Here is a 23,915-nt window from a genome sequence, read left to right as displayed (position 1 = left end):
GCTGTGCGGTCGGTACTCTTTAGTCTTTCAACTGACAGTGCAGCCAAGCATCACGAACGCCTTGTTTTTTAAAACACAGACTATAGATATCCTCTTGCTTCATGACATTGTAGAGCTGAAAACAACCTTGTACAGCTGAAATGGTTTCATTTCACTGAGAAGAACAACAGCAACACAAGGTTGGCAAGCGTCATTCAGAGGCTGCCCTCGCAGATGCCTGCTTTTCCCCCTGGAGAGAGCGTCCCAACACATGTCTGTGTGTTAAAGGCATTTATTCTGGTGAATAAAATCTCCCTGAGTAAGCACATGCTTCAACCAGTGGCCCCCCTAGTCACTGTAGCATTCACACAGAGGAGAGAAAAAACAGGACAGGGATTCACTCTGTACAGTGCTCTGCCGACCTCAGCAACTCCTCTGTGTGAGTGTGTGTGTGTGTGTGTGTGTGTGTGTGTGTGTGTGTGTGTGTGTGTACATCAGCAGCTTATGGAAACAAAGAAATTATCAAACTAAAGAAGTGACACATCTGTACCAGTGTGCACGTGCATATAAATGTATGTTTCCCAAACAGTGATTATGTGAATGATAAATTCTGGGTGGCTTTTTATGGAGCCGAGTTTGTTTATTTGGATTGGGAGAGCGTTTTTAAAGCCCGTTGTGGTCAACAACTTAAAAAAAAATGTTTGGGGAAGGCTTTGCTGAAGTTGCCAGTGGAACCACAGTAATCCACTTTAACACCCACATAGCCACACGCACACACACACACACAGGCACACACACAAATATATAATCAGTGGTGTAACAGTGACAGTTGTGCCCTGCTACAGTATAATCCGAGAGCCATGTCACATCCGTCACCTTTGACCAATGGCCTTGTTGCTACTTTCAAGGCCCGTCATGAACCTCGGCTAACCTTTGTACTCTACATGTCTAGAAGGCCGTGCATGCTCATATGTTCGGGGCTTTAGTGACCTAAAGATAAAGTCTGCTGTGGTTGCAGCTCTTTGTAGTGCTGGATATGTGACAATTTTAGTTACATGCAAGGCTGCCATGGGCTGTATTTAAAACCGCAGAGGTCACAACACTGATTTAGATGTGACGATGAGGATGTCCATACACTGACTGAGCACATGCCTAGCTATTCTTGTCAGGACACTACATAGACTTCCATTAATCTCAACAAAACCTTATCCCTAAACTTAACAATGACCAGGTAATACCATAACCTAACCTTAATCTAACCACAATTAACATCTTAGGTTAGATATTATGCTGGAAAAGGACCTAAAGAGGTAAATAAAAGCACACACACACACACAGTTTAAAACAGGGGTGTCAAACTCATTTTCACTGAGGGCCACATCAGCATAATGGTTACCCTCAAAGGGCCAGATGTAACTGTCATACAGAATAAATGTAACTAAAAGTAACCAAATATAATGTAAACTAAAGGTAACTACTCTGTAACTTCATTTATTACTTACTTCAATTTCACTTGTCGCATGATGCATATACAATTATACACTGAGATCCGGTGCTGTCACTTTGCGGGTAACACAATCGCATAAAAAAAACACATACTTCCCTTTTGTTGACAAATTGCGCTGTGACTTGTGACTAGTTGTGAAAGGAGTGTGTTTATCTAAATGAATGGACTAGATTAGGAAGTAATTGTAGTAAATCCTTCTCTCTCCGTTTCTCTTATGGCGCACAGAGTCACACACTTATCAAATAACCACAAAAATACTGTGTACACATACTTCTTTTTAGTGATGTAGGCCACTTTAGAGTGTCCATTAACAATGCATATTGTGTTGCAGGGCGTGTGTGGATGTCAAGATCGGAGTGATAGAAGTATGATAGTCTGTCCCCAACAGACTGGAACTGGACTGGCTTTAGACAAATGACTGAAATGGATCTGCACACAGTATCCATGTGTCTGTGTTTTATCCACACACAGAGAGAAAGAGCAGGTTGTTTTAGGGTTTGTGTGTTTGCTTTATGGGATTAAATGATTAAATGTTTGATTTATATCACAAAAAACAGCTGCAGATAATTACAATTTAAATGGAACGAACTGACTCCAGGGTTATGGATGAAACGTGTCATAGGTCGTAAATGATTTACTACATTCGATTACATCCTTTTGTAATTGTGAAATGTCCCACATAAGTCACAGTCTAGATATAATATTCAGTAAACTATTCAGTATTCCTCACAAGTGGGAAACTATCAAGCACGTTAAGCCTCGATCTCTATACATCCTGATGTTTTAAAGCATAATGGTCCAAATAACGTTACAAACCTACAACCGGAATTCTTTGCCTTTGATTCTTTGTGATTTTGGCTGCACAAAAACCTTTGAAGTGTGGTATACAGCCCTATTCTTGACTAAGCTTGAGCAGCTAATTCTTTTAACAGCCATCTGATCTGCCGCAGACGAGTGAGAGAAACAAGAGAAGTCTACGAAGTCATGACCCCCGCAGCCTCTAACCTTCCTCTGAATTGCCCTCTGTCTCTGTCCCGGTCCTTCTCAGGATGGGTCACATGGTCACATTTTGCGAGACAGGAGGAGGAAATCCTCCATTAGACTGGCCCACAATACCTCTTCCTCTGCCCCGCTCCGCCTCCCATTCTCCTCGCTCGATCACTGCTGACACTCCAGCTCAATCACTATAATCACGATATCATTCTAATTCTGCCCCTGAAAGCCACGAGAACCCATTAAAATGTCAATGGATTTGCGAGAGTCATGAGAGCGGCCGAACGGCGAGCTTTCCACCATAGTCTCAGCAGACACGCAGGTGCTGCTCTGCAGGGAAAGTGGTGCCATGTCAAGAGGAATTAACCTTCTGAGTGATGCAGAGCTTTAGCTGGCATAAGAATAGCTATTGTTTACTCTTTCTGGTTAGTACAGCGTGGAGTGGAAACAATAGGCCATTGCTGACCCTTGCCCTTGCATTGGATATTATTGTCCCATTATTGAAATACGCCCAAAAACAAAGTGTAACAGATTAAAGAAAAAGGACATGTTTTCTTATGTGTCATTAGAAAATGCAAAACTGGTAGTCCCTGCTAATCTAATTGCGCACTAGCTGTGCAGTACCAAATTTAACTCCAAAGCCAATCAGTGCTGGTTGGATAATCTGTCACACACAAACAGATACATGCACACACACACACAGACACACTCACACACACATACTGTGCATAGCAAGCTGCATACCTACACTTAGAAGTGTACAAACATACTGTATGCACACACACACACACACCACATATTAATTCACATGCACATCATTTTGTGCAGTATTTTCTAGCAGGCAGTGGAGCATGTGAGTGGATTTACAGATGGAAAATAAGAACACATTCTGACACACACACACACATGCACACACACATTTAAAGGCCTTGCCATGACCTCTGCATATAAACACTGATTCAACCAGCCATAGAAATGCCTCTCTCCCTCTCTCTGCATCTGTCTGAGTTGTGGTAAGAAGTCTTTAGTGATTTGCCTCGTTTCTCCTCCTTGCTTGAAAGAGAGAAGTGCATGACATGATCTGATAAGACAAATAGAACTTTTCCCAAACTTTACAAAACCACCCTCTTAGGATATGTGTGTGTGTGTGTGTTTTTTTTTTTTTTTACTACATTTTCCATGATTTTGCAGCCTCTAGTTCTCTTCCTCTTTTGTGATTCAGGCTCCAGTTATTCTCAGACGCCTGATTGTGTTGTTAAAAAGCTGCTCAGTGGTTTGAGAGCTAATGGGGCTCATTGGCTCTAAAAGCACAGAACACACACACTCTCTCTCTCTCTCTCTCTAGCAAAAGGCAAAACAAACCTCTATGCCAGTGTAAGTCTGCATTCACATTAGCTGAGTTTTAGTTTAAAAACACAACTTCTTCTCTGGATATGCCTGTCATCCGCACTAACCCAACAATTTAAAATCCGCTCTGTTTTCCTTTGACAAATTACAACTTGCAACTTGACTATCAGCTGTGAAACAAAAGTCACTGCCGCCAAACACTTGCCTTCAGTCTCACCGTGTTGTTGGGCTCGTAAAAAAAGGGAATTCCTGTGCCTAGTTGTCGCCGTTGTTTCTCATTAGTGTGTACTTTCTAAGCATCAGTTAAAAACTGCAGCTGGGAAACTCTCTGCTCGCTGTTTACCCAGAGGACTATCGTGTACAGTGTGGTCAAGAGTGTGAAAGTGTAACCAAACCCGCTGTTCTGCGGCTAAGGTGTTTCCCCTCCTCTTCAGTGAGGATGGGAGAATCCTGGACATCACTATATGTCACTGACCTCACGACAGAGCTTGTAAATAGTTGTTTTTTAATTCACTGACAGACCATCAGCCTCTCCCCACTGCTTTCTTTTTTGACCCCTTTCATTTTTTATCGCTCCCTCCCGTGACACGACCCCATCTCTCTCTTCCTCTGTCTGTGGGTCAGCAGGCCCTGTGAAGGTCACACTCTCTTTATCCCAGCGCCATAAAAGAGGTCATATTTCTTCTGGCTGCTGTTTGCAGATGGGGCTCAGATGGGCTGTATGGTAAGCACTGGAGTGTGTTTTATTTTGTTTCTGAGAGGCTCATGGACTTGTCGGTGGTATGAGGAGAATGCCCACATACCAGGCTGTTTTTCAGGGCGATGGCATGGGTGTGGGGGGGCCCCACAGAACAGCTTGGCATCTAAAGGCTGGGCAGTGGGCAGAATGAGAGGCATTCATTAATTCTCAGCAGACAGTTTAGGTGCTCAGTTGCTTGCTCTCACTTCCACTTTCCGTCTTTAAGCTGGTCAACTTCCAAGGTTTCCCATGGTGATCTCAGATCAGTTTAGCCCGTACACACTGATTTGCATGTGTGGGTCTGATTGTGCATGTTTCTCATGTCTGTTTAGCCAATGACCTCCTTTCACTTCTCCGCATTAGCATATGAATCCCCCCCTCCTCCCCTCAAGTAGGCCAGTGTGGGCTAATGTAAAAAGAGGGAGAGTGAAGAAGGAGCAAAGACAAAAAAAGAGTTGAGTCTGGTGTGAGAGAAAACATGTCTGAAAAAGTTTTTTTTTTTTTAACCAAGCGGAGTGTTTCCACAATTGAAATCAAGTAGTGCATGAACTTAATGCATGGGGTTTCTCTCGTTTACATATTAAACTGGAGCCAGGTTCATTAAGCCAAAAGACACACAAGTACAGGAAACACAATAATCGACCTATCTGAAGTCCTGCCCACAGCGATGACATGATCCAAAGCTCCTGAGCCGACTGTTGTGAGTGAACAGTGTGGTCTTCAGACACCATCATAGTCTGGCCAAGCCCAGTGTGGGCCCAACAACAACCTGTCGAGTCATGGCCCTGCACCCTGTTTGTGCAGGTGTCTGCTTCAGTGACCAGAAAGAGGCGGTGAGGAGGGAGACTGTGTGCATGGAAACAGCAAAACACAAGAAACATGCTACAAGCTGTTAGTGCGATTTGAGTGGCTTTATGCTGGTTTTGAAGTGTAAAGTTATGTTCAAAGAAGAAGCAGGAGTCAAATCCAGTCATGATCTTGGAAACAGCAGTTGACAGCCCTTTGTTTCTTGACTTTAAGATGTTGCATGATTTTCATCAACAGATGGAGATTGTCTAGTTGTCACAGACATAGCCTTACTTGCTCATGCAAGTTGTAAGCTTCAAAGGTCCTTGTAGTTGACTGTTTTGGTGGCAAATTTCATTTCTCATTGATCCAGTAGACACCGGAGACAACCCTTTTTCCTTTCAAGTGAAAAAGTAGACGTTCCTCACAAGAACGCATAAGAAACCGTCTTTTGAGGGTTTTAAGAATGTACAAATGAATTTGACGAGTGAGTGTTATGTTTTTCAAGACTGGCGAGTAACCTGATCTCCCGTTCCCATCACTGGTGAGACGACAGCCGTGGTTCTGAGCCGCACTAGAAACATTCATGGGTAAATCTGTGACTTTGACCCAAATGGCAAGAATCCCTGTGATGTGAGCTCACCACATGAGCCACATGTGGTAATGCTTTTTATGCAGTCTGACATTGAATGTATATGTTGGTTTTGTCTGCGTGTGGGTCTTAAGGACACCTCTATGTCTTGAGCTCCTACCATTTATGAACCACTATGGTCGCACGCACACACACACACACACACACAAACACACACATGCTATGCGTACTCTCACGAGAAATGTTCCAGAGATGGGTGGGCTTAGTTTTGTTTTTCTGGGTGCTGACACATCTCAAAATCCCTCAAGGAAAAACTTTGGAAGTCACAGCCAAAGTTTAGACGCCTGTATTTGTGTTTTTGTGATTTGATATTTATGTTTTTTTTTCACTTGGTAAGGATATAATCTGTTTGATGACCAACTGACATCCAGCACTGGAGCAACACATTTGCTGTTGATGTGTGTTGACACATTTCCATCATCATTGTTGTTTTTTTGTTAATGGACTTTGACATTTTGGTATATATTAGTGTTCTTATTGTTAGTAAACTAGGCTGCAAACCTGAACCTTTCTGGAGAGTACGTGGAGGAGTTGTACACAGTAATGTCGGAATTATTTCAACCAAACATTTAAAGGTGCATTATATGTCACAGAGACTCAGGAATAATGTTCATATAACAAACTGAACTCACCAACAACAACAGTACAGCCAAAATATTCACGTTAAAGAAAATATTTTGCAGAACGCAAATCGTGTGTATGTTTTGAAATCATGTTTTGGCATGTGGCGCCACCTACCGCCGTCTACCAATCATTGCAGTCAGTAGAGTCTCAGCTGCCGAGCAACCACGGGTTGCCAGTTACATCTGAGCTACAATGGCGGAGAAAACGAAACCTAAAAGACCTCGGTATTTTGTATTTGAGTGTAGTAACTGTTTTTGGCCGCATTCTTACATATGGCGCCTTTAATGGGTTTAACACTGAGTGAAAATAGTATATATATCAGAAAAAGATTTCAATATTTATTCCTGGAATGGCACTTCCATCCCTTCAATTCCACATCACTTAACTCATTCACTAATAGACTGACATGTTGATGTGTCTTCTTTGCCTCCAATAATGGACACTTAGCCCTAAACGTCAGTGTGTGTTTGCTCTTTCAAGAGCGATGTGGGAAGCTAATGCTGAAGATTGTCATCTCTCAATAGCCTGGTCAACACTGACAGCAGGAGAGAGTTTGCTGAGTCAATACAACGACCTCACACGGACACACAACGACTAAATTATGTCTGTTAATGTGTTTTAATGTCATATTTATCCCCCCTCAGCTCACAGGTAAGTGTGTAGTTGTATGGCTTATGTATGTGCGAGGGTTCATCCATCCATCCATGTGTGTGTTTGAATGTAGCTATGCTGCCCAGCCTGGTTCTGCACCGCACCTCTGTTCGTCCCTACCAGAGGGGTCTGTACTGCAGTGACTCCAGCCTGAATTACCCCTACAAGAAAAGCACTGTCTCCTCCTCAGTGCTTACTTCTGTCGGGTTGACACTGCCCGTGGTGTCCGTAAGTCCCCAACCCCCCCCCCCACCAACACAAAGAGTGTCCACCGAGGGGAATATTGAGGGTAGAAATTGGGAGGGCCTGGGATTTTATGGAGGAAGCTGCAAGGGAGTGATGACATGACAGAACTAATACATTTAAAAACAGTATTCTTGCATCATGGTTGCATCTGAGTTCTAAAAATGTGTCACTCCTTTGCTCTGAGCTGCCCATACATGAGATCCTCAAGGCCAGCCCACTTCTGCTATGTCCCATGTTCCCCTGGTGCCAGCATGCTCCTTGTGCGTCCCCTGTTCTCTCCCTATTTGTCTTTGTCACTGACCTTGTGCCTTTCTGCCTTCTTTCTTCTCTCCCTCTTCCCTCCTTTCCCTCTCTTTGCTCCCCCCTTTCTTTGTGTCTTTTGTAGCTAGCCTGCCTTTCCTGATCATTGAGACTAGCACCATAAAGTCGTACCAACGCGGGTTTTACTGTTCGGACGAGTCCATCCGCTTCCCCCGAAAAGAGGGAGACACCATAAGTGACGCTGTGCTTTGTGGTGTTGGCATTCTTATTGCCATCTTCTCTGTAAGTCGATCTTCACACCTCCCTTTGTTTGCTGCTTTTTCCAAATTAAAAAACAACAACAACAACAACAACACCTCTTTACTAAAGACAACACAGTAGCTAACACAAACCCTTAAAAAAAAGTTTGAGTTATCATGCAGGATTTTCTGAATAACTCCAGGCCTTTGCTCTGAATGTGCTCTACATGTCTTCCCCTCCATTCTAAAATGTTCTCTACGTCATACTTTATTCTTCAATATCTACTTTGAGTCACCCCGATCTACTTAATAGCCCATTTTCTTTTTAATCACCTCACAGTAATAAAAGTCTAGGGCAGTGAAAGGCTCCCAAGCAACATTAGAAAATATGTGTGTGTGTGTGAATGGTTGCTGACGCACGTTGTCATAGACCAAAGAGATTTTACAACGTCTTACTCAATTCACACGTCCCTCCACTCTGACTCCGTGCCCTCTTTGCCCCCAACATTACTTTGGGTGAATGTGTCATCGCGCTCTCCCATGCCTGCAGCGCTGATGGCCTGAGGTGACGGCCCCATTCCCATGACTTGATTCTTGTTCCAGAAAGAGAATAGCTCACGTATCGTGCTAGGAGATTAGATTGGGTCAGAGGAAAAAAACGTGTGATAATATTTTGTGGGGGTATGTGGTCATGTCGATTAGTGCCACGTGGTCAATTCTAGATGATCTTTACGGTGGCGCAACCCCCTCGTAACTTCCCAGACTGAGACATCGTTTCAGTGGGCACACTCACTCACGCACACACATTGCGTGTAAACACACACACACACACACACTGTAACAGCTCAGCTCCTCTGCTTATTGAAACCAGCTTGCCTTAGTTATTATCCTCACATATTCACGTGTGGGCAAAGCTGGCGTGTCTCACACAGCTGTGTTCCATTAGCGGCGTCTACTGCCATGTCGGCACCATTCCTTTAAAGCACACACATGCACTCATGGAAGGCACACACACACACACACACACACATACGCATACACATGTACATGACGCACAAATATACAGTTCCATGCACTGGTAGCAGATTCCAGTCGGGTCTCGTGTTTATCTCCAGTGCAAGGGAAATCCCAGCAGCACCCACTGCTCAGACTCTGCATGCCCGTGTTTTCCACTGTGGGAAATCAAAGTTAGCAACATCAAAATAGAGTTCTGTAAGCATGCATACAGATGATCCAAATAATCCCATCAGACAGCTATTTAGCCCCTGTGGTTCAATCCGAGATTTGTTGGTATGCAGACTTTTCAAGGCGGGAATGTTGCTCTGTTTCTGTTTTCCACTGAGAACAGAATAGGGGATATTGTTGTGCCACATTTAAAATGGCTTAGTTACAATAGTAACAGAGTTGAGTTGACAGAGTAAAAGGGACAGCCAGTGTTCCTGGGCAGATGCTGATGGCGTGCCAGCTAAAATCAAATGCACGCGGTGGAACTATGCCGGCTTAGTTTGCTTCAGTGTAACTAAGAAAATCCATCACATCAAAGGATCTTCTCAGGGACAATAGTACAGAAGCTCGTCCACATTTAAGACTGGGAGATAAAGAAGGGGAGGAGAGGTATTAAATGCAGATTCTGACAACCCAAATAAACCTCTGAGCTGCATCAGCCTCATGCGGTTTTTTATCTCTTGCTTAGTTCAGAACAATTCACAGACAATAGCACACACAAACTAACACAAACCGCAGTGTTTGTTTGTTCTGGCTGTGAGCCTACCAGCTGACCACCCAACAGGCAGGATACGCAGTGTTGATCAAGCCAAATAATACACACAATTCATGCACATATGCAAACAGTGAATTTCTGCATGAACGCGATGTCTGGGAAACACCAAACCTTCATACTTACATACATTTAGAGTCTTGGTGTGTTGCACATCGCTCCCACGGTTTTTGCCGGCTCATAAATGTGCTGGTATTTTCCTGTGAGATTGGGTGAGAAGGGAGATTTAAGAGTGAAGCCTTGTGTGGACAGAGGGAGGAAGGCGAGGTGTGGTGGTGGAGAGCAGCCAGTCTGTCAGTCAAATACCCCAGGTGGTAGAAATATGATTGACATCTCCCTGGCTTGGTAGAAGCCTCCTCATGAGATCTTTTCATGGGGCCCAAACGTTACTCAAAACCACCTGTGTGGAATTCCAGAGGAGTCAGGGTTAGTCCTCTCCATTTGAGCCCCGTTACCCTGATGCAAATCCTCCTCATACCAAAGTCAAATCCCACCATGATTCAGTTATCAGCCCATTTTAGACTATTTCCATTGTTTTTTCCCTTTTCCCATCTCATCATCCTTCATGTCCTTAATACAAAACTGTAACATATCTTTGAGCAGAACCTCACATCACTTCTCAGTAATCCCACACGACATCCACACTGCCTGACGGAAAGGCAGGCCATGCTCATTCTATGTGTCTGTCAGTCCGTCTTACTAATTCTGTCCCTCCTGTCTTGGCCTTCACACATCATCTTTTTTTTACTTCAGCCTGGAATTAAATTAGATTTCCTGCATGATTCTCACTCAAACGTTACTTTTGTACTGCATGGTTACCTGCATCTAAACGTCTTATCTACCTATCTATATATATATCTACTGTATGTTTATCTCGATAACACATTTTCTCTTGTAGATTGTGATTGGAGAATGCTACAGGATTCACCAGCTACATGAAGGAACCAAGTCCTTCGTTGGGAATCCCTATGTTGCAGCTCTCTATAAACAGGTCAGATACCCAGTGGTGTTTTTATGGCATTATTAGCACGTTAATGTCTCGATTGGCGATTGTCAAATCAACCCAGTCTGGTTGTAGATTTCTCCACATGTTTAAGATGTGCTTGTGTGTTGTACTGGTTAGGATGCTGAGCTAATTTAACTTGTTTGATTATCAATGATTGCATAATCAATGGAAGTATCTCATGAAGCTAAAACATAATTACTATTAGGGCCTAATTTACTAGGATCCCAAATAGAGAGCGCTGAATTGCGTGTAAACACCCCACATTGCATATTCATTAAGGCAAGACCGCTAAATGGATTGCGAGTGCTATTTTGCCTGTCTGAGAGACGCAATCCTCGTTGCGTCCTGTTAGTAGATCAGCATCAACGCAAATTTGCGTGTGCAATCCAGTTTGCACACATTTTTGCGTGCGCAAAGCTTTAGTAAATCAGGCCCTTAGTGTCTTAATCGTGAGCGTGTGTTGTCTTGTTGCAGATGGGAGTGTTTCTCTTTGGTTGTGCCGTCAGCCAGTCTTTCACAGACATCGCTAAGGTGTCAGTGGGTCGTCTGAGACCCCACTTCATAGACGTGTGCAGACCGGATTTCTCCACCATCAACTGCTCCCTGGGGTACATCACTAACTACACCTGCACCGGCGATGAGAGCGATGTTCAGGAGGCCAGGTTTGTGCGAACGAACACGCAAACAGACAGACAGACAGACAGACAGACAGACAGACAGACAGACAGACAGACAGACAGACAAACACTGCTTAAATTGACAAAGTGACCAAATATAATTACTTCTCTCCACAGGAAATCCTTCTTCTCGGGACACGCATCGTTTTCAATGTTCACCATGCTCTATCTGGCTGTAAGTAACCACGAAAACCCGGCTCGCACACATCAAAACAAACACACACAAACATGCTGAGAGCCAAAACAAAACAATGGTTTACAGATTGTGCAGAGGGCGCCATGGAAACAAGGCTTGGCTCTAATTGGAGATTCACTGCCTTGTCATCTGCTCCCTCATTTTATGAAGCGTGCTATTCTCCTTTTTACTCCTAAGAGTTCTTCAGAGCAGCTGCTCGAGCACTTCCTGTCCTCTCCCGTTTGCTCCATCTCTCTCCACCTGTTGTGGGTTGTCTGGTGGGACTATGCACTGCAGAGACATTTGAAGCTTCAGGCCGTTTAACACACAGAGACAATTGTTAGATTAAGGGTCCCCCTGCCATCTCTAACCCCTCCTCCCCGGGTTTATATACCACACATTTCCTATCCTACACTCCTACAACTATTTGAACCTGTGTATCTACAGGAACCATACTTTTCAAAACTTGAGACAGTGATTAATACTTTGAAACATCAGTGGAAAGAGGGATTACAGCCCTTCTCTCACATAGTTTGTTTCTGGCACATTCATGTCATCATAATTCACGTACTGGTGGGAAAAAAAACACCACAAAGCCCAGGTTTACCCACTAATTTGGTGTGAAAGACTTTAGGCTTTACACAGACTGCAAAAATGAGTCTAATATTTAGGTTTCGGTCGGTCCAGGTTTAGCTTCGGTGCGGTCTCAGATCTGACACTTGGCTGACAGTTAGTCCTGCTATATTATAATATATTGTTATGCAGTGAAAGTGTTTTTGGGTGTTCCCTAGCCTCGGGTTGAACTCTGGACAGACCGAAGAAAAGCGATGAAGTCAAAGCAGGGGAAAAAGTGGAGAGGGAACATAGATGCTCTGCGTCCAGACCGCAGAGTGACACACACACTAGTCAGAGACCAGTGTTCCAGCTGTGGCAAGCTCCAGACCGTAGCCAGAGGACGCTGGAGTGAAGAGAGCGTGGGGCGATTGAAGGAGAGGAGCGAGCAGTTACTACTCAATGTTTTGGAATATAAAACCAGCCTGAAACAAAGTGCCACTGCCCACAGTGGCAGCATTCCTAGTGGAAAAGGGAATCTGTGGCATGTTTTGTTTTTTACCAGCTGAAAACCAGTCATGTGATGTTTTGACTAACAGAACCTCCCTACACATTATGAAGGATTCTTATGTTTCTTGTTATTGAGGTTTCTTTTTTTTCTTCTTGTTGCTCAGATTCCTCACTCCTAAATTGCGTATTTAGTTATTTAGTTAGAAACAATGCAATGAGTAAATCACATTTCATTGTTCTATGTTTTATGTCATTTTAAAAGAAATTTATAATTGGAAACAGTTCATATTTTAAAATCCTCATCCTTGCGTTACATTATAAAAGTTAAGGTAACACTTAAGAGTAGGGAATATATATTCACCATTAACTAGGTGCTTACTAACATGCATATAATTAACATACTAGCCCTTTATTAGTAAATATTAAGCATGTATTAACACCTTATCTAGGTAGAATCTTAACTCGTGTAATAATAGAGGTAGAATATGGTTATGTAGAAAAAGGTGTTACTATGTGCTTAACCCTTTAACACCTCGAAATGTCTGTCTGGACTTATTTTAACCAGAAAAGTGGCCAGAAAATGTCCTGTGACTAAGTGCTTTTACCCATTTTTCCAGAATAACTTTAAATATCTGGCAGTTATTTACAGTTTACTGCATGTTAAGATAGCGTATTAACAGTTTGAAATAAAGAAAAACAAAGCCTTAATAGTTCTAAATTTAAAAGAACATTTGTTTAAATAAGACTTGTTAAAATAACATTTGTTAGTTAAAATAATGACAAAAGTGCGAGTGAAATTACTGTAATAAACTTTATAAATAGCACAAACTAATGCGTAACTACGGTTATGTAAAGTGCGCTTGAGTCACAACGTGTCATCCGCGATACACTCAGTGTTAAAGGGTTAATATCGAGGTTTAATTCATTATAAGGTTATTAAGGTTCATTTTAAATTTAACGTCACATTTTTATTTTTGGCTTATAAATGTAGTTCGATATCAACACTTTTATTTTGAAATTCTGCTAATGATTACTAATAAAGGGCGAGTATGCTACTTATATATGTTAGTAAGCACCTAGTTAATGGTGAATATGTGTTCCCTAATCTAAATTGTTACCAAAGTGAATATTTTTTGCAGGAATGCTCAGCACAGCAAAACTGAATTAAAGCGTGAGTTGAAAGAGTGCATCAATATGCAGTATCTGCTCGAAAAATCCCAATTAGATTATGACATTAGTCAATGAAAGCAAACTCAAAGGTGATGCAACAGCCCAGGCGCGTGTGTCTGTTCTCTTGTCGCTCACCACTTTCACAGTGTGGCCGTCACCTTGTCCTCTCTCCCACAGACTTCAGACGTCGGCTGAGTGGCACGCTGTGCTTAGTTTCCTGCAGATCATGTCAGAGCGCAGTGATCGTGCCTGATGTGGTTAGAGCTGAGACATAACACAGCCATCGGAGATGGCACATAGATATATGGCACAGACCTCATGGCATGCTATACAGCGACACCGCAGCCACAAATGTATGTGTTGCTTTAATGTGTCACCCTCAGCTTCCTCCTAATTTGTTTAATGTGCAGAAATGCTGCGTGTTAATCGTTCTGCACGGCCCTGCTATCACTTTGGCAGACAGCGCGTCGATGAATAAATAAAAAACCAACATGTTTGTGATATAAATACTCAACCACAGCTATGCTTTTGTCTCACTCCCTTGCACTTTGTTGTGTCGTGTTTTTCTTTCATTTAAAACACTGACTCTGACTCGGGGAGCGAGAGACACAGAGAGATGAGATGATCTTTATGAAATGAGCTGGATTCCTTCAGAAACCACCAGACTCTGTGTCGCGCTTGTCTTTCCGCTGTCATGGGAATCTACTGGGACTCCTTTTGTTGTTTGGTTTTATTGTTGTTTTTCTCCAAGCGAACTATTTAAGACACATAATATGCAAATGTGTGGAAATATGGCTCCAGGTCAGAAAGGCAAATGCCTCAATCTGACTATAAAGAGGGGACACGGTGCAATTTTGACATTTTAGAAGGTTTTCTCAAACTGCTTGTCGTGTCTTTGTCTTTGCTTTTGCTGAGTAAGGCATTTGTTTTAAACCAGTTATCTGGGTTTACACACTGCCCTTCAGTTACACAGTCGCTCGGTGCATTGCTGTAGCTGCATGTTTAGACTACATTCAAGTGCATACTTTCATGACTGCGTCCACTAACAAAGCTTTCGGAAAAAATTGAGAGGTTTAGGATGTTGCGTTAATGGCTGTCGTGCATCAGACTTAAAAAAGCACTTATCTGAAATTCTTATCCACCACCTGAGAACTACTGCAGAGGAAGTTTGAAATCTAAACATCCCAGCCAGGGGGGAGAGAACAGGACTGGAAGGGATGGGAGGGATTGCTTCCTTTGCTTCCGTACGGAGAAGAACAATGATAGAGTTTCATAAAGGAAGTGTCAGGGAGTTTTTTCCAGCCATACCTACACTGGCTGAAACGTGGCCGTCTGTATGTATTGTTAGCTCGAGCTGATTATAAGACACGAGTCTGGAGGTTTGGGCTGGACAGACCTTGACTGACGGCAGGCCCTCCCAGGTTCTCTGTCTTTGGGTGTGAGAGACAGGAAGTGAAGGGTATGAGTGGTCCAGCAACACAGGATGTCTGAGAAACCTGGGCTGACCTCACCACTCCGTGTGGATAAAAAAAAAAGAAAAAAAAAAAAGAATGTGCATGTATTTGCACTTGTACTAGTGACTTGAAGTGGCCTTGGTCTTGGTTGTTCCTGTTTTCATTCTCCCCCGTCTTCATTATGACCCAGAACACAGTTTTGTCTGCAGGCAGAGCCTCCGCTATGTCTTCTGTTTACTCTAATGCAGAGGAGAGAGTTCATCCCAACAAAGTGTTCAAACGTGCGCAGCAGATTACATGTATATTTGTGAACGGCGCGCGCGTGTGTGTGTGAATGTATTCCAGTGGCTCTCTGTGGCCGAGGCTGTTTTCACAGCTGGGATGTTGAACCGTGAATCAGTCACGTCCGGGTCTCAGGCAGTCGAGTGTGTGTGTTTCTGTTAGTGGAAGAGATGTGTTTTAAGTCTGGCAAAGCCTGACCTTTTTTGATTCAGTCTAGACCTCTTATACAGTAATAACACACACACTCTATCTCCCTCACACACACACACTGCAGGTGCAACCTGTGTAAAACTTCATTACTTTCATGAAAGAATGCATTTCTGCACTTGCACTTCATGAAATCTTCATAGCATTCACACAGCAAATATGCACGTTACTATGGCGTATATGAACAAAATGAATAACACCATCTTCCTGTTCTCCTCTCCTCTCCTCTCCCTCCCTCCTTCTCCTCAGTTCTACCTTCAGTCCAGGTTCACATGGCGCGGCGCTCGCCTCCTCCGCCCGCTGCTCCAGTTCACCATGTTGATGATGGCGTTTTACACCGGCCTATCACGCGTCTCTGACCACAAGCATCACCCCACTGACGTCCTTGCAGGCTTTGTGCAGGGAGCCCTGGTGGCCTACTGCATAGTGAGTGCACACAACGCATGCTCAAAAACGCACACAACAATACAGCGTCCCGTGTAAACGTATGACACAAAATCTTAATGTAAACTTTTGTTGCACCTGACACGGGTTAATTTCAAAAAGCCTCCACATTCTGAGCTCTTTTTTCCCTCTATTTTCTGCCTTTACTGAAAAGAAAAAACAAAGCAGGCAGTGAAGTGAGCAGAATCTGATTCCCTCTAATGAGGAACACATTGCTGGTGTTTTTGTGTTTCTGTGCATCAGTGTGAATCCAACCTTCTTCTCCCCGCTCTTGTGACATATCGTCACAGCAGTTGCCAGTGATTTTTCGTAACCCTCATCATTACACTAAGCTTGATGGAGCCAAGGAAAATTGAATTTTGGGCTGAGAGGAAAAATAGCAGGAGTGTAAAAAAGGGGGGCGGGGGTCGGGTGGGTTATAATCCTTTGAAGCAGGAATGAAGCTGTTAATTATTTTGGGTTTTTTATTTGGCGGCGCTTGTTCTAACAGCACAGCAGGCTAGGGCTAAACTCTGCTGCCTCTGGGAAAAGTATGGAAAGACACACTAATACACACTTAAACGCACCCTGGAGAGGACACACACACACACACACACACATAGAAACCTTTACCTTTTTACAGGGTCCAAATCATGAATGTGGAAAGGATTAGATTCATAAAATTTCATAAAATTACCGTAGTAGCGGCGCCCCTCAGCAGCTCTTGGCACGGCCGAAACACACACATGCACACACTCACGCACACGTTCGCGCACGACACAGCAGGGTCCTTGAATGCCAGGCTCACCAAAGCGTGCAACACGAACCTACGAGCTGTAATCAGTAACAAAAGACAGCAGAGCTGTGGCAAAAATCAGAGCCCCTCTCACTGGGTGTAACTCCTGGACGACATCAGCTCTGAAAAATTAAATATATGTTTTCAGAAATGTGCTCCGTGTATGAGCTCAAATGGGCAAATCTGCCAAGAGGAGAGAAGGGAGGGAAGTGACAGAAAGAGAGGAGCCTTTTTCTGCATCTTGGCTCGAGACAAGTGTGTGGGGTTTAATCCACATAGTCGCACTGTTCACGTCTGTGTGTGTGTGTGTGTGTGTGTGCACAGTCGGATCCGCTGCCAATCAGGCAATGAGGGTAGTTTTACAATCCCTGACACGTTTTCTGATTTGCCCAGTCTCAGTGGAAATGTGCACATCTGTGAGTACTTTAGCACGACTGTTTCAACCTCTCAAGGAGCAGTGGAGCCGAAAGAGGACCTGACAGAGGATGAGTGGAAGAAGGATAGAGGAGTTAAAGAAGACTTAGCGTCTCTTTGTACTTACTACCAACTGTAAGTTATGAAAAAAAGAAAGTGCGAACATCTTTAGATCATAACAAGAGGACAGGGTCAGTCGTTTGGGATGTTTGAAACGTAAAATTGAAAGCATGAGCTCACACTTCAAGTCATGTCAGGTTTAATAGGTTTAGATAAGCTTTTCCGCTATTATTCATTTATCTATATATTGTTTTAATTGTCAGGGATATCGTGCAGCTTCACATTTAAACCAGAGTTATTATACTGTATATGCTAGTGTTCGTCTGTTGTCCTTGGGCTGGAAGCGGAGAACATCCGTGTTGAATAGAAACACGTGCACAAAACAACACGTTATTTCACAACAAATGTAAGAACATCACAGGCAATCATAACACTGTGTCACAACAGTAGAACACGACACATTATTCACAACAGATGGAAAACAACATTAGAGGTGAATTCTTGAGTGGATGAGAAAGAGATAAAGAGGAGGGTGAACTCGCTGTAACCACAGTGTTAACATGGGCAGAAAAGGCCGATCCTCTACACCACACACACACGTCTGTTGTGTTGTGTGCCCCTATTTTGTTCTCCCATTGTCAGAGCTTGTGAAATTAATCCGCAATAATAATTCTCATAAATCGTTTTATGAACCAGTAGTATAATTTTAAGTGCCCCATTGCAGTCTGGGTTATGCAGTTCATTCTTCCTACTTGAGCTACAGTACAAAGCAAGAATGGCAAAAGTCTCCAAATGCTGACATCCTGATCTTTTAATAGATGCACAAAGTCTGATTTGAAGAACAAAAGGACACTTTAGAGGAATTTGTCGATTGGCACATTAGTCCCAAGTGTGCAGCAAGTGAACAATAGCCCCTAAATATCACATGGTTAGTGATGTGGTCTTGTGGAAAAAAGTTCTTCCTCTACCAAACACATTTGTCTGCAGAGAAGTGTGTTGTTCCATGAGGCTACTGTTACTGCTTTAATCTTAAGCCCAATTTAAGCCCAATTTATACTCCTGCGTAAAGTGCTCTGCGTAGCTACGCAGAGTCCTCTACGTCGACGCAGAACCTGTCGAAGAGCCTCTGCGTCGTCTCCGGGTGCACGGAATATTTTTTAAGTGTCCGTCACTCCGTCAAGGGACAACGGAGACGGCAAGAGCTGCGATTGGTCCTCAGGACAGGCCGAGCGAAGCTGCTCTGTGCCGGCTCTCAGTGCGCTCCGGGCGTCCTGACAGAGGCGGAGCTGATCCCCGCCGATAACGTCGCTGCCGAACTATAAATACGTCATATCTTAACACACACAGCACATGTTTAGACTCTAAATGGCCAATTTCTCGCCTCAAATTATCTTAAAACTGCGTTCCGTGACACAGAAAAGTGAGAAACGGCCACTTTTTCAACAACAACAGTCTTTCTCTCTCTTTCTTTCTCGGACGCCAACGTCACTGTAGCCAGAAGCACAACAACCTTGGGCAGCGACCCCTACTGATCGGGCGGGAAATTGCAGCGAGTGTCCGTCACCACGACGCAGAAGTATAAATGCTCGAGGCGTCTCCGTGGTGACGCAGACGGATAACGCATACGCAGTCGGAGAAGTATAATGTGGCCTTTATACTCCTGCGTAAAGTGCTCTGCGTAGCTACGCAGAGTCCTCTGCGTCGACGCAGAACCTGTCGAAGAGCCTCTGCGTCGTCTCCGGGTGCACGGAATATTTTTTAAGTGTCCGTCACTCCGTCAAGGGACTACGGAGACGGCAAGAGCTGCGATTGGTCCTCAGGACAGGCCGAGCTAAGCTGCTCTGTGCCGGCTCTCAGTGCGCTCCGGGCGTCCTGACAGAGGTGGAGCTGATCCCCGCCGATAACGCCGCTGCCAAACTATAAATACGTCATATCTATATACACACAGCACATGTTTAGACTCTAAATGGCCAATTTCTCGCCTCAAGTTATCTTAAAACTGCGTTCCGTCACACAGAAAAGTGAGAAACGGCCACTGTTTCAACAACAACAGTCTTTCTCTCTCTTTCTTTCTCGGGCGCCATTGCTCACTGTAGCCAGAAGCACAACAACCTTGCGCAGCGACCCCTACTGATCGGGCGGGAAATTGCAGCGAGTGTCCGTCACCACGACGCAGAAGTATAAATGCTCGAGGCGTCTCCGTGGTGACGCAGACGGATAACGCATACGCAGTCGGAGAAGTATAATGTGGCCTTTAGTGTTTCCCCTCTGAGTGCCATTAAATGAACCATACAAGTACAGACGCATACATATGTACTAGTGTATTGTTAAACTGCATTTGATCCACTTCACACGTTCACACGTGTGATAATCAATGGTCAGTTCAATGCAGATTTGATTTAAAAAAAAAAAAAAAAAAAATGTGATCCAGAGAATCGAGGGAACCGCAGCAGAAAGTTGTCTGTCTGTCCTACCTGATACTTCCTATCAGACACAGTGACCTAGTTTTCAACATGTGTCGTAATAAAAGGTCAAGAGGACCAGAAGCCTGCAGGAAGCAGCTGTCAGAGACAGAGAGAGAAAGCGGCGGCAGCAGGCAGCGCTGCTCATTTTGTTTTTTGAGGTTCATTGTCACAATGGAGAGGAGAGTGAGGTCAGGCGATAAAAGGAGGACGAGGAGGGCGAGAAGATGCTATCTCTCACCCCCCCCCACCCCCTCTTGGTTAAGCACATGAGGACTTACTGCACCCAGTGGGGGGTCTCACATACTTAAGCATTGTCTGTGTGGTCAGTGAACTTGTAGAAGCAGGAAGTCAACTGGTGTCAGTGAACAGACGACACAAGTCAAGGCTTTTCATATTGCACAGCACATGTTTGCACAGCATACACACAGTTGTTTTCACAGCTTGTGCACATGTACAACCAAAGGCATGATTTTAACACACGTTATGTGATGATAAAGTAATGAAAAATCCCAATATTTTCCCACAACTAAAGCAAACATGCAAATAAAGTCAATAAAGAGCAGCATATTTTAACCTACTTTGATATAAAAGCAGTTGGCGATATATTGACTGGTGAGGCCGGGGGGGGGGGGTTTCGTATGCATGCACGCGAATCGATTTAGATTCTTTGATATACATAAAGGGGGGTTTTGTGAATAATGTGGGGGTTTTTGTCTCGAGACATTTACATTTCCTGCAAAACACCCACTTCCTGTGCGAGTCAGTGTGTCTTTGTGAGTCAGGCATGGCATTTTAACAGCACACACACACACACACCCCCCACACACACAGGTTTGCGCAGCTATTCTTTTTTTGGACAGTGCATTGGCTTCCATTCATTTGGACATCTTAAACAAAGGGTCACCCTTAACCATGACCACTTAATGTCTGCCCCGAGTCCCGCTGCGACCCTGGGCTCCTCACATAACTCCATAGATTCTCAGACATATGACCTCATATCTCTCTACACTTCCATAATTACATCACATATTGTACATGCATGACGCTCTGAACACATGACACAGTGATAACTGCACTGACAAAGGCTCTCTTTATACGCAGCATGAAAGCAGCTGTATGTCACGGAGTTGTCTGCGTGATGTCATCTGTGTCATCGGTGAACCAGTGAAGGTCATTTTATTGTCAGTAAATGTCAAGCTATAACAGGAGACAATGAGACAACCTTTGTTTTACAAATAGCTCAGTGATTATACGCCAAACTAACGAAGATGGACACGAAACTGTCTCGCAGTATATGGGAGGACAAATCTTGAAAATCTTCCCTTCGACACAGCCCAGATCCTTTTTAAGTGTAATCCATTATTACAGTGTACAGTAGTTTCCCACTATGGTCCCACTTCCTATCAATCCCTGCTCGTTTTCCTGTTTGATGATGTCATCAAGATCTCAGGAAAAGATTTGCCTTTCTGCTTTCCCCCCCTTCCCTCACTTTCCTTCATTCATTACAAAGACTGGCAGACTGACCTCATCGTGACGTCAAAGGGGAATTCACACTTTGGCGTTGTTTAAAACACGATTAGATGGGCACACCACAAACGTGTACGCTGCACTAAGACCACAAATTGGAGATTATAAAAAGTGTCACATGACAGACTTGCAAAGTAATTCAACCCTGCTCACATAAGAGCTACTGCGCCGCCCTCCTGCTGGGCCTCAATTCATGAACGCTGGAACACTTACAGATGGTCTAGAATATGGCGGCGCGTATGGTTTTCAATCTGCCAGGAAAAGGCCACATGTCACTCTGCTGCACGTCGACCTTCGCTTCGCTTTGAAATTAAATTAAAGTAACTAAAGCTCGTCTGCAGAGTGAGCAACCACCTGCTTGACCTTTACCATATGGGCTTGAGCTCCTTTTTTTGCCACTCTGGTTTTCCAAGGAACTCTTTCTGGCACACTAGACAACCACAATTCAGACTTTTTTTGGTGGTTCTCCAATGATGGCGCGACGAGCACTTAGTATACATTTATAGTCCAATTGTGATTAGATTTCACACATGTGCACTGTTATATCTGCCATAAACAGAGAGAACATAACAGCGTCTGATCACATTTGTTCAGACTGTTTGCCCCCCCCCCCCCCCCCCGCTGTGGTGAAGTTCTGCATCCACAAACATGTTATACTACACTGTGACTGTTTCCTGACCGCGCTCTCCCCCTCTGTTTTTTTCCGCGTCAGGTCTTCTACGTGTCAGATCTGTTCACGCCCCAGGTGAAGCCGGCCACGCCCCCACCCTCCCCGATCAAGAAGGAGCTGCTGCCTTCGTCCGACATCATCGAGAGGAACAACCACCACAACATGGTGTGAGAGAAGCCACGTCTCTTCCCCTGCGAACCGAGGAGCCGATCACAGTGCTGCTCATCCTCCCATCGGACAGTAGAATGTAGCGACGAGAGACTGTAGCTTCTCAAATGGCATCCTCCTCCTCTCCCCCCTCCTCCCTTTTGCCAGTCGCCTTTGTGGGCTTAGGGTGTCAGATTTGAGAATTGCACAGCAGAGACCACTCTCACTTTTTTTTTTTTTTTTTTAAATTGACTATTATGTTAACTACTAATCAACATTTGAGCCCATCGTTTTGAGCACAAACATAAACCAATTGGAAGGTAGACGACAAAATGAATCCATGATTTGATTACTTGACAGGCAGAGTTGAGGGTGTGGAGGTTTGACAGAGATGGAACCACACAAAGGGAAATAAAAAAAAAAACCCTTGTGAAGAAAATAGTAAAAATGAAGAAGAAAAAAAAAAACAAGACAAACCCCTGCCTATAGGGAGGGAGGGAGTCTCAGTGATGCCTCCTCTCTGAACTCTCTGTGGCCTTGGATCACGACATAGGACAACAACTTCCTTAGCTACGGGAAGGAATATTACTGCAATAATTAGCAGCATAGACATATTTACATTATAGAGAAGTATAACTTATAGCACTGTTTTAACGTCTGTTGTCCATTATCACCACTCGCTGCCTGTGATGTCCGACTGAAAGAGAGTTTGATGATGCTGATGTCCACGAGAGACAGACACACTGACCCCTAGAACCTGAGCTTGGATCGATCATCTCACAATTCATATCCAGATAAAGTTAGCACAGCGTGGCTTCAATAACAGTACACACTCGTCCTTTAGGCCACTGCAAGCGTCATACACTTGTGTTTTAAGGCCTTTTTTAACATATTTCAGAGCAGGTCTTTGGGTGTCTTCTCTCTCCAGATTCAGCACGTCAGGTTTTTTTTCTTTGTAGAGGACGGTCAGTGCAGCTGAAACCCGGGATTGTTGCATTTCTTGAGGGTTAGATGTAGTAAAGCAGGGAGGGAGACAGATCCCACAACCCTCTCAGCACCTGTGTAGGAGGCGTGGCTGTGCCATGCCAGTCTCTGGTGCTGGGGCCTGTCTGTTTATCTTCCTTCACGGGTTAGAGAATGGATGGGGCAGAGTGAAAGGGGGGTGTGGTCTGTTGCCTTGGCAGAGGGTGATGATTTACAGCTAAGCTGGCACATTGTTTCGGGATGATTGGGCCTCTTTCTGCAGGCGGGGAGAGGCTTCTCACTCACCCAATCACTCATTGGCAATAGATGTTTATTTGTGTGTGTGTGTGTGTGTGTGTGTGTAACCTGTTACACTTGTGCATGGACATTGTGTGTTTAAATATGTATGAGCGCTGCGCCCTGTGAAAAGAACTGTGTCAAATGAAGCGCACACACTGTCAGCTGTGCCGTGTGTGTGTACTTGTGTGTGTGTGTGTGTGTCAGAGAGTGAGAGAGCAGGTGAATGTGTTAAAAAAACTGTGGAATTAATATTTTTATTCTCTGCGAAAAAGAAAAACTGAAAAAAAACAAAAACAAAAGACATCTTTAACCTTGT

General features: G+C 44.0%; 1 protein-coding gene across 2 annotated transcripts in view; it reads left to right on the top strand.

Annotated features, from left to right (window-relative positions):
* Positions 1 to 22,803, top strand: part of plpp3 (phospholipid phosphatase 3) — a 30,139-nt gene extending 7,336 nt beyond the window's left edge. The window contains exons 2-7 of one of the 2 annotated variants that reach the window (XM_083888727.1): positions 7,910 to 8,067; positions 10,700 to 10,792; positions 11,282 to 11,469; positions 11,602 to 11,659; positions 16,084 to 16,260; positions 22,232 to 22,803. In XM_083888727.1, coding sequence (XP_083744853.1) covers positions 7,910 to 8,067; positions 10,700 to 10,792; positions 11,282 to 11,469; positions 11,602 to 11,659; positions 16,084 to 16,260; positions 22,232 to 22,360 — 803 coding nt within the window. In that variant the 3' untranslated portion in view covers positions 22,361 to 22,803. Of the gene's footprint in view, positions 1 to 7,351; positions 7,507 to 7,909; positions 8,068 to 10,699; positions 10,793 to 11,281; positions 11,470 to 11,601; positions 11,660 to 16,083; positions 16,261 to 22,231 lie in introns of both variants that reach the window. The other variant, XM_083888728.1, reaches the window with a different exon arrangement.
* Positions 22,804 to 23,915: the final 1,112 nt, after the last annotated feature.

The sequence above is a fragment of the Microchirus variegatus genome (genome assembly GCF_963457635.1).
Source record: "Microchirus variegatus genome assembly, chromosome: 4".
NCBI lineage: Eukaryota > Metazoa > Chordata > Actinopteri > Pleuronectiformes > Soleidae > Microchirus > Microchirus variegatus.
Note: the sequence above shows the minus strand (reverse complement) of the source record. Positions and strands in the feature narration are given on the sequence as shown.